Genomic DNA, 16921 nt, shown 5'->3' with positions numbered 1-16921 from the left:
AATGTAAGTGAAAAAGCATCAAATCTTTATCATATTCACGGCTATGTCATAAATTACTAAACAAAGACGTACCAACTTCCCCAAAGTTCCTAGAAGTATGCAAAACAGTACTGAAATCCTGCAGTAAATATTGAGTTCTCATGCTTCCTGAAAGAGCATTACTTGCCTTGTTGCAATTTAGGCACCTGTGCCCTGCAATATCCACAGAACTCTACTCATTTTAAAAGGGAGGTGTATGGTCCTGGGACAAGGCTAGACAAGGCAAAAATATATGCAGCCTAACCCTTTAAATAACAAAATGTACCAATCCAGAAAGAGAGTCTTATTGCATGCAGGTAACTAATACATATTTGGTCTTCTCTTCCATCTATGCTAATGTATAATATTAAAACATCATGCTTACAGTAACAGAAGATAACAGTAGTAATAACTCCTCCTAATCAGAGCTACGATCAGAGCTATTTCTCTTGTTGAAGACAGGCTCATATTCCTGCTTCCTCAGGGTATACCAGTCACAGACAGCTAATTATAGAATACAATTTGTGCTTTCACCCAAGTTGATGCAATACCAATACTTGGAATATTATTTTCTAAAAGTATATGTGTAATGCGAAAAAAATAAACAACATGTAGATTCATTACTACATGCTTGGTATTTGGAAAGATGTGTGGTATCATGACATATAAACTGCACGAGCTTAATAAAGTCAGTCAAAATGAAAATAATGCAGCAAACAGCCCAAATTAACAGTGAAGAAAAATCAGTTAAAATTGATACAGTTACTCCAAAGGCAAAAAGCCAGCATTTCTTTTACAACTACTGCATTTAACTTGCAACTCTATAAATCTCACTCAGGAACTTACAGAAAATGTAAATGCATACAGGAACTGCATATCAGAAGACGCAAACCGTGCATCTTAAATATGGAGTAAGGTGGGAAGTAACTATTGCATAGGTCATCAGTCCAAATTACATTTGTTTAAATAATAACTAAGGAAGAAACTGGTAGGAGCAAGCTATATTTACCATGACTTTTTCTTGGGGGCTTACCAAACATTTATGAAAATGCATTGCTTGTTTACATACAGATAAGGAAACTACCTACCTTTATCAGAAGACTGATCATCTGCAGTTAGCATAAAAGATAGAGTTGATATGATTAAAAGACCAGTAAATGAATGAGTAAAGTTAGAGTGAACAGAATGGAAGGTTCTTCTGGTCTGATTTATTTATCAGGCTTTTAGATCTTAAAAAAAAAAAGCCATGACCAACTGATCGATGCCCTTTTCTTAAAAATTTAGTATTAAAACCAGTTATCTAATTAATTGTCTTCTCTGAGAATGTCTGACTAAAAGTCTAAGTAGAATCCTCATTATATGCCTCCCATCACCAAGGGTAATGGAAACTAATTTGGAAATGCTTCATATAAATCAGTAATGCTATTTTACAATTAGGTTGAACATCATTGTTCCGCTTTGCAGCAAAGAATACCCGTATCATCTTGTGAGATATACAAAGCACATTGGGATCCAGAAATTCACAAAAGTTCACATACCCCACTAAAGTTGAAACAATTCTAGCTTCCTAATCTACAGGCAGTATCTATATTCAACTTGAAGGTGACACTGCTGGCACAAAGTGTGGCTTCACATAGTCATATGACCCTCACACACAGCAATAAAACTGTGCTCAAGTACCCAATAGCAACAGTAACATTACACTCCAGGTCAATACAGAATCTGTCTTCTGCCTTTCATCACTAACAATTACATCCTAAGTAGTAATTTTTTTGTGAATCATTCATTGACAGAGGCTTGGGAGCTGTAAACAGGAATTGCTTTAAAGTCTGCCTAAGTGCAGCTCTGTGACACTAAGAAATGGGACAGTAAAGCTGAATTCTTTCTGTAGCATGAAATGCAGATGATATTGCCAGCTCATGTGATTTTTATCTTCCTTAAAGCTCCCGCTTATTTTCATATAGCTTTAAAACCATTATCATGCACTTACGTAAGAGTTCCAAGATGCGTGCACTGGGTTTCTTTTTCAGCTATAAAGTTTCAAACTGGTGAAAGGTATAAATTATAATACACTGAACACAACTAACAATTTAAAGCCACTAAAAAATGTGTAAGACCTCATGGTCTTGAGCAAGAGGAGAAGGACAGTCATGTTTTTAAACTACTGGGCACTGGCAACACTGGATAGAACTCAAAACCAACTCCTCCTGTGCGAAAGCTTGTATCCAAGCAAAATAATCCACAACAAAATATATTTAAACACATCATTACTGAAAATCACATAAAATTACTGAGAAGCTGTTATCACCTAAGGCATCATTGAAGGAACACAGCAGACTTACAGAGCGGCTTCTTCACAGTGTTGGGATTCTGCAGGGTGCCTACAGTTCTTCTGTAACTCAATCGTCTAAATAGAAAATAATTACATTTGAGCAACGTAAGCTCAAAATTACAAAGCATTTATATATATAGCATTGAAAATGAAGAAACAGTGCTTCTCCTTGAAAAAGTACAATAAATCTCTGATGGAACTAGTACAGTAACAGGTTGTGCATCACACAACTCAGGAGTGAGTGAACAGAAATATATCAGTAGTAGTCAAATTAAACTCAGCCCCAGCTCTGGGAAAGCATGAAAATTAAGATTTTGTGTCCCGCAATTTGAGTCACTTTCAAAGTCAGTCTTGCTCATTTCAATTCTAATTGAATGTGGCCTGGAAAAATCATTGCTCTGCTTATTGCAGATAAGCATTAGAAATTCAAAGAGCATCTCTTAAAATCTGAGCATACCATAGTGGATGCTTGCTCTAGCACTTCTTACCAAGCATTAAGCAGAATCAATGCCTTAACTGAGACATTTCCTGTAAAAAAGAAAATGATTAAGTTTGGACAGGAAACTAGTATTTTTTATTCAGTATTTATGCTGTCCCTAAACTAACAAGTTCCACGCTATTCTTTTTAACATATAGTCATTAATCTCATAAAAACAACTGCTCAGATATTCTCTTTGTGTCCTTGAGCTACTGTGTCATTGGAGCTACTGGAGAGAGTCCAGCGTAGGGCTACGAAGATGATCAGAGGGCTGCAGCACCTGCCCTATGAGGAATGGCTGTGAGGGCTGGGCCTCTTTAGCCTGGGGAAGAGAAGACTGAGGGGGGATCTTATCAATAAGTACCTGAGAGTGTCAAGGCGATGGCGATGGGGACTAAACTCTTTTCAGTTGTCCCATGTGAAAGGACAACAGACAATGGGCAGAAATTGAATCACAGGAAGTTCCACCTGAATGTGAGAAGGAATTTCCTCATAGTGAGAATGACGGAGCACTGGAACAGGCTACCCAGAGAGGTTGTGGAGTCTCCTTCTCTGGAGATATTCAAGGCCTGCCTGGATGCAACCCTGTCTAACATGCTCTAGGTGACCCTGCTTGAGCAGGGAGGTTGGACTAGACGATTTCCAGAGGTCCCTTCCAACCTTACTGGTTCTATGATTCTACGGTTCTGTGACAATTCCAGGTAACATTTTCCCCTTCAGCTGATTACTTGCCCATTTAACAATTTGCTACCATACAAAAAATGGATTTGCCTCGTTTTGTTTTTCATTTGCTCACACTTCTCTGTGGGCTGAAAGTACTATTTCCACATCCTTATTATATATTGGAAATTTGTATTATGAAAAGCAGACTGACAGACAAACTACGTAACTCTGTTCTTCTATACTTAAGTTATGAGCTGTGCTAGCAATTACTAACTTTGCCAAGTTTTACCTCAAGGCTCAGTTTGGAAATAACCAAGAACAGTAAGCAGTAAAAGATCTACCTCTATCAGAGACATGCAACTCTTGGAGGCCATCAACAGGACCAGAGCTGCATAATTCTGAGAGACTATCTCTGGAATGTCTACGATCCAGAGAAGATATACCCAGCAATTTGGACTAAGAAGCATACAATGAATCAATCGGTCAAAATCAAATTCCTTCTTAAATTTAAAGACTTCTAACCTATAAATACAACACTTAGGGAAAATTTTGCTTTAGAATATATGCATATTTTGCTGGGAAAACAGATAAAACTTCTAACTCTAAAAGATATCCAAAAGATGCCCAAGCCAAATAGTCTCTTAGGAGCAAGAAGAAATACCAGATAAGATTTTTTTTACTGCTATTCCATGCATAAATTTAAAATCGTTAGACTAAATTAGTATTTCATCTTACACTACGGAAGTATGACAAGTCTGTGAAATACACTGTCTCTACAAACCAGGAGATCTGAGAGACTGATGTTCAGCATTTAATTTGATACATGCTTATTTACCAAGTGCTTCAGCCCTTATGCTACAAAGCATAAACCAGTGACAAACTATTTGAGGAAAGCAAGGAAGTTTATTATATAATTGGAGAAGATGGAACTTTTTAAGCACTTTCCTGTAAGCATCTGGTATTCACCCTAATATGATCCTGCCTGTCATTTCCTATGTTACTGTCATAAAATTAAAAAAACATTTTTCTGAAGTTGTCATATCATGGATAAGATCATAGATAAACAACAGAGACAAAAAAAAGCAGCATAAAATAAGTGTAACACTATCTAGTAAAAACATCCTGTAAGTTTCACAGACAAACCTTTCTTGGAATTGCTTTGAGGGGATCAAGCCTGCCCTGAGGTTGGTATCTCCAACACGCTTTGCTTGCCACCACGTGGGATCATCTTGGCTTACAACTTCCAGGATTTGTCGTTTCATAAATGGCAGTCCAGCCTCTTGGCAGGGAATGGCTCTGTCTTCTTTGGGATTATAGCAGAAAAGCGCCCTCATAAAAACCTTCAAAAGAAACACATGCTTTCTTCTTGTCCTATTTGGAATTTCAAACTATCTTTAAAAGGCACTTCCCTAATTCTTACATCTCTATCTATAAAAATCATACCTTTTTTGTCTCTCCTCTGTGCTCTGTTACACAAAAAAATACTGAAATCTTGCAAACCCATTCTATATTTTGACTTAACCACTTGTAAAGAAAAATAAACCAACTTTTAAACACCTACTCAGTCATGATGCATTGGTATTGTAGAACATGAAGCTCAAAGACCAAATTCCCAAGTAAATACAGTTCACGTGCTATATAAGTACAAAATGCAACAAATAGAGGAAAATACTGACAGGAACAAGGTAACATTAAAAAGGGATGTATGGCAAAGTTGACTGATTAAACAGTGTCTTTTAGAATGTTCCTTTAACGCATCTATTTTTCACGTTTGGATTTATAGCAAGCAACTTGCCACCACTTAACACACCACAGTAGAACCACTTTTAGAAGTAATTTGATGGACGTCAAAGAAGAATTTGTGAACTGACAGAGAGCAAGCAGGAATCGAGAGTGACAGAAGAATCCTTTAAGGGACTAACAGGACACCAAGTCATTGCTGATCTGAGAGGACAATTCAAGCACTCAGAGAGGTGCACTGATATTTGTGTGGGCTACTGCAGTCTTATGATGAATGTAGGTCTGTTTGAGAGTGGGTGTGTTTTAACAGAAGTGGCAAAATGCCCCGAGATAACAGACTGATGCAGCTGTCATGGTAGGAGGAAACAGGCAGGAACAAGAGTTTTAATTACATATGCTAAAACAAAAGGCTAGAAATACTATGAAAGAACATGTGCCACCATTTAGTAGAAGACAGAATATATCTAAGTCATTATACTGAATAAAGTAACACAACTTTTCTATGTCAAGAAATTGCTCTACTATCTCTTGAATTCAATTACGGGTCTAATTCTGTGAAAATCCTCACAGAATTGACAAGGATCTTGCACTTACAGAGGTGGCAGAACTGTTTAAGCGTACGAAGTGCGTTTCAGTATTTCATCAAGTTGCATACCTTGCTGTCCTTTAGACGATCTTCTTCTTTGATAGCTGGAATTATTTTTAATATTATTGATCCCTGAGACTGAGCCTGGGAAAAAAAGAGAAATGTTTCTTACTTTGAAAGTAGTACAAAGAAGACTGTTACTCCCCACAGATTAGAAGGGAAATCCAGACAATCACCTTAGACTTGAACATTTGTAATTCTCTCTCATAAATAAACTATGAAAGGGAAACTATTATATTGTAGACATTTAAAACTGGACAAAATTAGTAACATCCCAAAGTCCCCACAAATAACAAACTTTATACAATTATCTCAGAAGATGCTTTTGACTTTTTCCCTTAAATTAAAAGCAGTTATTCTCAGTATCTATTCAGTATATGTATTCAGAATAATCTTGATCTAAATTTAAATTGCATGATGGAGTCGATGCCAGATACTTCAGTCTCCTAGTGTTGCCCTTTTTCTTACCGTGTTACTAACTCATCATCATCACACCAAGACAAGAGGGGGCCAAGGACAGCAGAGGAGTCGGAGACAATCGTCTTAACATACCATCTTATATGAATAAACTATTTCTCTTTTAGGAATACACTTTTAATTTACAATTTACTTGCCATAAACAAATCATGAAAGTAAAGTTTTTGATGGAGCTACATGTAACTTTTTCATACACACCTACCTTAGAAATGATTCAGTTTCACAGAACTTTCTAAAATCAAATGGAAGAAACTAAATAATCAACTGGGGGAGTGAAAAGCTCTTAATGCATGCATTCCATCCTTTAATATCATACATATTTTAAACTCATGGTCAAATTTCATCATCGGCTGTAATTAATAGATCATCTGACAAAAAAGTTCTTAAAATAAAAACAGGTGCAGACCAAAATCTGACTAATTTCCTCGGGTCGTTTGTGAAGCACAGCAATACCATTGACTTCTCTTAATTCATCTCCAACATGGACAAGACCTAGAAAGACGATAATTAAAGTAAGTCCACAGGCTGGAAAGTGCCATTCCTATGATGTCCAACATATATTAATAGTATACCCCCAACATAATGGATTCTGTAGTAGAGCCAAGTGCTTCTGTCAGCAGTGTGCTCTGAAGTCTCCTGCCCTTCTTCTATATGGCATGTTTTTCAGCGCACCACAGTCACATAAGTGAACAGTGTGGAGACAGAGAACATGCGGCAAGACATTTTGGAAAATCACTGCCTCTATATTTGGATCACACTAAGAATGCAATACTATAATAGTTTCATAAGGATAATCAAACCTCGTAGAGTGAGGAGGTATGCTGCTGACTATCAATGTAGGAATGACACTGCTGTCAAAAGACAGATCAATACCATACAGGCCCGGACAGACTGCTGGACTCATTTTTTTAAAACAAATCATGCAGAAGCCTTTGTAAGTTTTAGGTTTGTTTACCCAGTTCAATTTTTTTTAAAAAAAAAAAAAAGTTGCACTTGTGTTATAACTGTTGTTTATTGGCCTAAAAGAATTTGTCAGTAAAGCAAACAGGAAACAACTCATGATATAGTGAATATACTAAGTATACAAGATACTAGATTAAAGGTAAAATCCTACTTTGCTTTGCTCTTCTCTTTCTTCTAAAGTTTAGGACTGTTTTTACCTACCCAGTTGGCATTTTCCTAGTAGCTATGTTAGAGCAAAGTAGCTAATCAAAATAATAGATTACCAATGAAATAAAGAAAGGCTAAGCACACTATTTAGATACTTTGCATTATATTTATCAGATCATGCTAGCATGAAAAAATGCTAGCAACGGTCAGAAAGAAAGCTGTAATTAGCTAATATTTTTTCATCACAGAAGTTAATTAGTTTTGTGACTGTATTACTAATATACTAAAAAAGTGCCTAAGGCTTGGATTCTATAAATCATATTTAAGATCAGATAAGTTTATTTAATACAATCTGTATGAGTAGCTTCTAGAAAATGCAAGGTCAAATACCATGTGAACTAACCCTCTAGAATCTGAAAGCATGTAGAATGACAGCATATGCACAGAAGTCTTTCCTGTCACAAGACAACTGAAATTCAGCTGTCAAGTGAGCTTATCAGGTAGGTTCCTCTTATAGGCAATGAGGAGAAAAAAAAAGGCAGTTCCAGCAAGTGACCTGTCCCATGCTAAAACTAGTTGGGATTATTCATCCTCCAGAGATGCCTATCTCCCTCCACTGACTATAGAGGGAGCCTACATCGCATACTACCTCAGACTTGGTATTTAATAGTTGGCTATCGAGAGTCAGATGAGCTGCTTGTTTAGTAGAAAATAGTCTGCATATGTATCAAACACCAGTGTCCAAAGGGCTGGTTTTGTTGATGAATCATCATTAGATTTAGTTACGATTTATTGCTCCAGGTATGTGTATATGATGCATATGTGTGTGCATAATTTTGGAAATTTATGACAGTTTATAAATGCTATTTTAAATCTCCTTTTCTTCAGGAATTTACCACTGCGATCAGCTGCACCACCTCTCATGATTCTTGCTACAATCACAGCCCCTGTATGCTCATCTCTTCTGATGGTAGCTCCCTGAAATAAAACATACCCCCCCCCCCGCAAAGATGTCATCTTAAGAAAGTTGCTTAGAACACACTCACTTAGCAGTGAAATAACATGTAAGCTAGTATGTCCTCTAAACTGTAATTCATTTTTTCTGTAACTTTTGTCTCCCTGCTTGACTATTTTCACCATTACTCAACTTTTGCCCGTGCGTATCATGTGATTGTGGGAAGGTCTGCACATCCTCAGTGTTTAGACTACCTACATAATGCCAATAAGCTATGCTGAATGCTTACACTACCTGCACTATGCTGGTAATCAAAGTCACTCAAGTGTGGAAACCAGAATTTCTTGTAACAAGCCTTCTCTATGTGTCTTCTGAAACCTCATACAATAAAGCCAGCTCTTTTATGTATAAAAGAAAAGAAAACCAAAGAATTCGGTATTTTTTTTCCTCATAGATCTGCCAGCAATATAATACTTTAAGCAGGAATTAAGTCACTATTCTCTTTCACTAGCTACTGTATTGTACAGTTCCAAAACACCTTTTAATACACCTCTTCCCCAAAGCAATTGTTTTTTCCTAGGAAATCAATTCTTCCCTTTCCATTTGTATAAAAATAGTACGACGTCAATATATTGTTCACATATAGATCATAGAATGGTAAGGTTGGAAAGGACCTCTGGAGATCATCTAGTCCAAGCCTCAGCATAGCCCCGTACGCGGGCTGAACCCACGACCTTCGCATCAGCAGCACCATGCTATCAAACATACTCTTACCATATACCACTGACATTCACATAAGAGAAGGTATGCATGCATTCATTATTATACACAGACAATTAATGTGCATAGTAAGTATAATTAATTTAATATACATAGCATCTCAGTGTTCCCCTCAAAGTAGCATTCTGCAACTCACATTTATCAACTGCCTCATGCAAAATGTGAACGTGTATTTACCAAAGTCATCTTTTTTTATGGTATTTAACTAGCTTCCTAACACTCTTACTTTTCGCAGACTATTTGATGACATCTTCAATTACCTCCCCCATACTTACAACAAAGTTTTTGTACCTGAAAATTTTATGACTAGAGATATGGACTATCTAATATGTACCAAAGGTTCTTTATTTTTCACTAGCCGAACAATTTTCACTGATTCTTCATCAAAATCATCAAAGTTATCAGGCAGAGGTGGAAGGACTGGATCAAAGTTCTTCTGTGCTACAGTGTCGTGTACAACAAGCATTGCCTGCATAAAGGAAATATGAAACAGTAACATAACGGAGCAATACTGTCATTTCCAAATGTCATGTTTCAGACAGGACAGCAAATCTTTTTTTTTTTTTTTTTTCTAAACTGATTTTGTGAAAATCCATATAGAAGTTCTGTAATAATAAATGAATAAATGATTTCTTATTGATCTTCTGGCTACAATACCGAAAAGGTTCACATCTAATTTTATACTCTACTCTGCTTTCATTAATGGAAAAAAAGATAATAGCCTACTTTACTTTCAAAGGGCACCAAGAGACAAAGTGAAAGAACATGGATTGTTTCCTTTTCCCATTTCCTTCTCCTGCACTTTTGCAGAGACCAATATTCTTATCACTGACATCATCAGGAACTGGCTCACACACTGACCTGTCCTTTTCATTCATATCAGTCATTTATTCTTTCCATACAGTCTACACATTTGTGCATCTTATTAGAAGAAGAAGAAAAAAGATAAGACAGAGATTCTATTACATATTATTATCTCATCCATCATGTAAACTATATATTGGCATGTGTTGATATATAAAGTAAGCACAGGAATTAACAAAGCCCAACCCAAATACATGTACAGAATGGAGGTGGACTGTGGAAAGCGAAGAGCTAAGAAATGGAGTACTTTTCTGCTCCACGAGGGAGAAGAGGGAACAAATATGGCCCCTTATTTATGAAAAGTCTACACTGTGTCTTCTCACTCCCCTTCACATTCTAAAGCCTGTGGCAGGAAATGAAATAGAACTACAGTCTGTCGGAGGCTTTTACTTTTTGTTACAGACTCCTCATTGTAACTTTTCCTTAACAGAATGTTCTGCTGGAGTTATGCAAAAGAATTTCATTGAGGTCTCTGACGGTTTTTTTACCCTGAGATGTGGCATTGACAACAGCTGAAGTAGCTCTTTTTCTTCATTACTCACTGATGCTGTCTGCAATTCTTCTATTACCTTGAAAATAAAAAACAGCATCTTTTCAATAATTTTTATAATTTTAATTATTTTTATTTTTCATAAAATAAAAGGGGTCCACTGAACAAGGCCATATACTTGCAAGTATATTTTCTGATGAGCGTTTGCTAATTTCTATCACACTTTGAAGAAGCATGTATAGATCAAATACAACTGCAATAAACTGTGCATGAATCCTGAAAGAAATGAAAGCAGGAGTGATCTGCTTTATTTAGATTTTTATTAGATAGTGCAGGAAGATATAATCAGAAATCAGGACCTTAGCCCCTAAACATACCTTTTTAAGAGTGTTCCAGGCAACATAATTTCAGGAATGAGTCCTGAATTTTTTAATTTGTATTTTAAACAGCACTCTTATGTTTAAATTGTGGTAACACAGTTTAATCCTCTTTCTATTATCTGTGTGGATCATGCAATCGAAGTTCCCTTGTTCCTCTGCAAAGCCTGGATACCACTATCGTTCCCGGAGTCCCAGACACCTCACCTCAGACCTCTCACACCTGAATCAGGGCCTAAGTTCTCCTTTTTGCAAAGCCTTTTCAGGAAACATGCACTAAGTACAACTTTGCCTGCATTTTCTATGGCTGATGAAAAGAAATTAACTAGATTTGCAAAAAGTATTTAACTCCAGCCTGCGCAAGTTGGAGAGAATTTGGTATGAAATACTTTGAAAATCTATTTTAAATCTCAAATTTTACACACTGAATAGACATAAAACTCCCATAACCTGCCAAAGGTAAAGTTTTCAATTTTTATAACTGAAGATTCAAAAATTAATTCCAGTCTTTCAATGGCAACAACTGATGACTGAACCAGGAAAAGAGACCATTAGCTTCCCAGATCAGATCAGAAAGTAACATAACCAATCCAATCCTTTACCTGTGACTATTTCCAATATAGCTACTACAACACGAAAATAACTAACACCAGAAACGCATTTTTGCACTAGGCTGCTTTGAGAAGCTTGTAGAGAATCAGAAGCAAGGGAGAGAATCCTTCATGTAGCCAAATTCTCAGACTTTCTGAGATAGTGGAAGAAAAGAGAGAGAAGAGGAGGGAAGGAGGAGAAGGAGGTAAAGGAGGGGAGGAAGAGAACAAAGAAAGAGAAGAGGAAGGAAGAGAGAGAATTCCTTTCCCTGTAAAGGATTCTGGATACAGAAGTTCCATAATCCTACATAAAATTTTTCCTTTGCTATTTAGGAGTTGATGATTTTGTATAGATTTGATTACAGAGGCAGTAGACTATCTGTGGGAAAGAGGGGTGGTAGCATGCCGCAGGGTAAGATGGGGCAGCGGGGTCTCTCGGCTTTGCAAGGGGAGAAATTCTACCTTCCAAACTTTCTAACTGCCCTTTGTTACACTTTTGAAGGAAACAGGCACAAGCCACTTGTGAACAGCTGTCTAAGGCAGTACAAATTTCACTTTTCACATATGTGGCATGTTACAAACAAATTATTGTTCTGTGAATAGCAGTGAAGCCTGGGTTGTAAAGGATTTATGTCCTTAACACTGAGCTCTTATGTAGCTTCTCTGATGTCCAGAAAGGATTGAATGCTTCTTGCAGCTTCCCTCTTAGGAAGGCCATTAATAATATCTCTCTGCTCTCTCCGTCTTTGTCTGTCTTCATTGGAGATATAATTACATGCTATTTCTGTGGTCTTATTTCCTCCATCACTTATGAGAGAAGCTTGCCAATGGATTTCAAAGACAATTAGGGGGTGCGTGAGAAAATCACACATACAGCACAATCGTAAAGCTTTGATTTGTTAGGAGTGCACTTAAAGATGAGGAAAAGGAGACAGAATTCTTACTCACATCTTCGACTAATCCTGCTGCACTATGTAAAACAGGAGTTGGACTCTGTCTTTCAAAATGACGGAGTTTTTCATGAATCTGAAAAAGATTATTCAGGTATATTACTACAGAGATGCAAAACTTCCTAAATATATCCACACTGGAATATTCTTATTTAAGGAGTATAGCTTTCCTGAGATATAACTCTCAGAAACACAATTTCTTTTGGGGTTATTTTAGTTCTGTTTAAGAGTTTTTATTTTTCCTTTTGCTGCTGCTAGTTCCACAGACAGCCAGAAATACACAGTAAGACTTCAGCAATATAAGGCAAAAATAAAGCTATTTCACACTGTTTTTCAATTACTGGGTACTGAATGTGCATTTTTACGATTCACAGTAAACTGTAAGTCTAAAATGTTCTCAGTATCACAAAGCATTAAACAAACCCCAAGAAGGGGCCTTCCACGCTGACTGCTATTTTACAGTTCAGTATGAGCTTCACTCAGCAAAAAGCAGAAATGTATTTTTTGAACAAAATATCTTATTTTTCATGGAATGTTCTTAATGTCTGTGCTTAAATAAATACATACTTTTGTCAGTATAGAACTGTACACAAAATCAAATTAGCTTTGGCAAACTAAATGATCAATGGCACAGAGAATAACCTGTGAAGAAAAAACAGACTCATAAAAGGAACTTTTACCTTCATTAGGTAACTGAGACTCTTTTCACTGAAGACATCCCTAAGGAATCCCATTTCCTCTTTATGATTTGAGTCAGGTCTTAGCTGAGAGGTCAACAGAGCCAAAGTTTCATGTAATCCTATATTTAAAGGCAAAACAGAACAAAAGCTTCGTAGATAACGTGTTTTACATGACTTCTATCATAGACTTAAGTCAGCTACACTTACTCAGGTACCATCTCGGTGATTATTAAGTTTACACAGAGATCTGTGGTTATCTTCCACTCATTTTTTTAATGGCTCCCTTCCTCAGCAGCCAATACAGCTTGAGATACAATATAGGCCATGGTAAGGCAAAGGCTACCAAAATACTATGTTTTTCAAAGCCATTACTTTTAAAATTTTCCTCTTTGTGACAATTCTCCTTTGTTCCTCTAACAGCTGGCCCTCTAACACACCTTGCCTTATGAGAGCGCCACAGGAGACTTGCAAGGTAGCTGAACTATTTCCTTTGCTGCGCAGTTACTAGCTCTACTTCCCAAGCAACTTTGCTTACCTGTGTTATCCCATCCCTCTACCTCTGAAGCACCTGTTAAGAAGTAAGTTTGATCAGAGAAGGGTAAGAGAATGCAGGAACTCAAATACACTTGTTCAGAACACTGCACTGGAAGCAAAGATTGTGACTAGTTTTCTAAAAAGTACTTCATCCGTTAGCATCCTATTTTTCCAAAAAGCAGGGTCAAACAGACAGTTATGAGGTTTTTCCCTGGTAGACCATGGCTGATTAAAAAAATAAATAAATAAAAATTAAAAAAAAAAGGAAAGAAAAGGTCAGACACAGATTAAATAAACCTTCTGTTCCACTGCCTATTCTATCTGTGACCTTCAGAATGCATTTGAAGCCGGAAGATTCAAACTTGCTTCTCCTGCTGTAACATCAGGTACCATCCAACACTTATACAGAAAATATTAACAAGTGACACAGCACGCACCAGAGATGCAAATAGTGACGTTTAATAAGCATGCACGAAAGCCAGTATTACACTGAGAGGCCTGAGATCGTCCACAAGAGCCTGGCTACCAGCTTACATTCACGGGCTCTAAGGTTCTTATGAAACTAGGGGTTCCCTGAAATCTAACTTTATTCAGTTCCATCTTTTATAAGCCACCTTCCTTTTATTCTTTTAAGTAACTGCTAAGAAATTTAGTTGAGCAATCTTCATTCTATTTTATTTAATTACAAGTTGAATTCATTTCCTGTGTGAAAAACATGTAGTAAGTTTCCAGTCACATGTTTAAAGCATGCAGGTAAGTTACCTGAGTCTTCTGAAAGCACGGGCATGGTGTTTTCTTAATCTTAGAGACAAATGTTCAACTTAAATCAAAATGATCATTTCTTCTTTCTGGACTGCGATTCAGAGGCAGTCCTGAAATGATGAAAGATACTTTTGCTGAAGCAGTTGAGACAAATTACGTAAAAATAGTAAATTCTTAGTATGTCTTTCTTTGAAGTCTTCAGTTTAACCTGAATTAGGCAGACTCCTATAGTTATTCTGCTATGCAAACAGTAACATGTAACATGTCAAGTATATAACATCTCTGACAAAGCTGATGCTAAAGAAAACAGAAGTTAGCCACAGTTTTTGGAGACCTAAATAACTGGCTGAGAAGATAGAAATGAAAAAGCATGCAGCAGCATAGCTGTCCAAAAGCAGTGTTACAACCATACACACAGGAATTGAGAGAGCAAGCAGGAAGATGCCACCATGACCAGATGTTCTGGGGCTTCCTAGAAATACATCTCAAAGCAATTTGCATGTTTGGCATTCTGATGCAAACCCTAACACAAGTAGATGCAACTCATTAAAGCGGGAATATCACTCCATTGACCTTGGTCATGGGTATGAAGATGCTACAAAAAATAAGGCTGCCTCCATCACTCTAAAAATCCCGTTGGATGCTTTTATTGCTGTATTTTCCTTGCTACTTATTGCAAATAACTTTGGAGTAATTTCAAAGAGCAAACCTGAATCTGCATTTAAAAATCACTGGTCCAAGATGAAACACTGTGTTCCAGAGCATTAAAATCTTGCTCATGCTTGTAAAATTCATCAAACTAACACTTGCAGGAAGAAAAACAGCTATAATATCACACAAAAAGTATTAGAAAGGAATTTGTGATCCTTCACTCTTTGCTAAATTTCAGAATGCTAATTTCAGAAGTGATTCCACTACACATCACTTAAAATAACATATTTTACCTTTTCCCCCCAATTCTGCATATAAGAAGAAACGTATAAACAATTTAGTCAACCTCCATTGTATTTAAAATGTTGTCCAATTAGCAGGAAAGGGAACTTAAACTGTGCGTTCTGTTTTTGTGAGAATGCATGCTTCCTCCGATTGAACCTATTTAGCATTAGAAAACAACAAGAAAATTGAGTTCTCTTCCAGGCATTTACAGAAGAAGCATCCTGTACGGGAATCCACAGCTTGCATGCATTAGCATCTCAGAAACCTGACAGCAAACACAGGAAGGGGCACTAGAGTTTAGAGAAGTTTGAAACAGCAACCAAAATGGAAGTTTCCCTCAGAAGCATTTCCAATGATGTTTCAGAAGAAAGAAAAGTGTTTCATGCCCAAGAACCGATGAGTGGAAGCTCTGCTGGTGAGCACTCTCCATGTCAATATTCAGGGCTGCCTTCAAGGCACTAAATTCAGTCCCAGACATGTGAAACTTTGAAGGAGCACTCAGCAATATGATTATGTCCTTTCAGTGCAGTAGTGCAGATCTACTCACCACTCCTTTCCTTTCCAGCTATCCACTCTAAGCCATAATTTACTTTTCAAGCATATCTTTGCTCAGCTATTCCCAAGACAGAGTATTTGAACCACCATCATTGCCTTGGAAGACCGTTGATAGTGGAAAAGGGCCAAACAAACAGAATTCATATTGTACGTTAGGTCAAAGAGATTAAATAGAAATGAAATATGCTTTGGTGTTTCCTCACTGCCTTTGAAAATAAACCTAATGTGCTTCACAGTCTACAAATAGCATGAAGCGTCATTAACTCAGATGTATTTTCCAAAGTGGGTAAAAGTAGTTTGTGTTTTAGCATCTTTTCAGGAGAAGATCATCTAGTGGTCAGTTCAGAAAAGGCATATGCACCCCAAGAGTCAAAGTAAGCAGCTCTGACACAGGATTTCTTCTCACCTTCTTTCTGTCTACAAGCAGTGTCACAGCACAGCAGAGCTAATCTGTCACTACATTGTACTGGCTCTAGCACTAAAAATGGTCGTTGCTCTGATGGCTAGGGAAGCAGCGAGGAAATGGCGCGGCGTCAGCTGCGGCCAAGGCAGGCCGGCTCCGCCGGTACCAGCTGCACCGCAGCCGGCCCAGGCACCGCGGGGCGAGGCGAGCCCAGCCTGGCGCGGCCTTCTCACGGCGCAGCGAGCAGCAGCACGGCCGCGCCCCGCACCAGCTGCGTCGCCATGAGGAGACCCCTTACGGCGACAACCCCTCCCCGACCGCCTGGCTTCGGCCCAGACTGCCGCGCACCCCCAGCGGCCCCACAGGCCCCCGCCTCGCCAGGCTCGCGCCTCGCGGGCGGCGCTACAGCCCGAGCCGGCTCCGCCTGGCCGCGAAATGGCGTCGCCCCGCCCGCGCGGGGAGCCGAGGCACAGAGCTGCCGCGGGCAAAGCCCTACCTGTGGCCGTGGGCTGGGCCCCCGAGATGCGGCACACTTCCCCCGCGGGCCACCCAGCAGCTCCGCGCCGCCCAGTAGCCGGCTC

At 38.2% G+C, this 16921-nt stretch overlaps 1 protein-coding gene across 4 annotated transcripts in view; it reads right to left on the bottom strand.

Annotated features, from left to right (window-relative positions):
- The window catches only part of MPP3 (MAGUK p55 scaffold protein 3), a 26405-nt gene extending 9484 nt beyond the window's left edge, over window positions 1-16921 (bottom strand). For 2 of the 4 annotated variants that reach the window (XM_062595876.1, XM_062595877.1), the window contains exons 1-13: window positions 16837-16921; window positions 14447-14556; window positions 13686-13718; window positions 13151-13269; window positions 12469-12546; window positions 10552-10632; window positions 9534-9668; window positions 8361-8442; window positions 6761-6846; window positions 5887-5961; window positions 4635-4831; window positions 2361-2425; window positions 1107-1127 (exon numbers count right to left, since the gene is read on the bottom strand). In XM_062595876.1, coding sequence (XP_062451860.1) covers window positions 1107-1127; window positions 2361-2425; window positions 4635-4831; window positions 5887-5961; window positions 6761-6846; window positions 8361-8442; window positions 9534-9668; window positions 10552-10632; window positions 12469-12546; window positions 13151-13269; window positions 13686-13718; window positions 14447-14471 — 997 coding nt within the window. In that variant the 5' untranslated portion in view covers window positions 14472-14556; window positions 16837-16921. The remainder of the gene's footprint in view (window positions 1-1106; window positions 1128-2360; window positions 2426-4634; window positions 4832-5886; window positions 5962-6760; window positions 6847-8360; window positions 8443-9533; window positions 9669-10551; window positions 10633-12468; window positions 12547-13150; window positions 13270-13685; window positions 13719-14446; window positions 14557-16836) is intronic. The other 2 variants (XM_062595879.1, XM_062595880.1) reach the window with 1 other exon arrangement.

This window comes from Rhea pennata, chromosome 26, assembly GCF_028389875.1.
Source record: "Rhea pennata isolate bPtePen1 chromosome 26, bPtePen1.pri, whole genome shotgun sequence".
Classification (NCBI taxonomy): domain Eukaryota; kingdom Metazoa; phylum Chordata; class Aves; order Rheiformes; family Rheidae; genus Rhea; species Rhea pennata.
The sequence above is the reverse complement of the archived record's forward strand: the minus strand, read 5'-3'. Positions and strand labels throughout refer to the sequence as shown.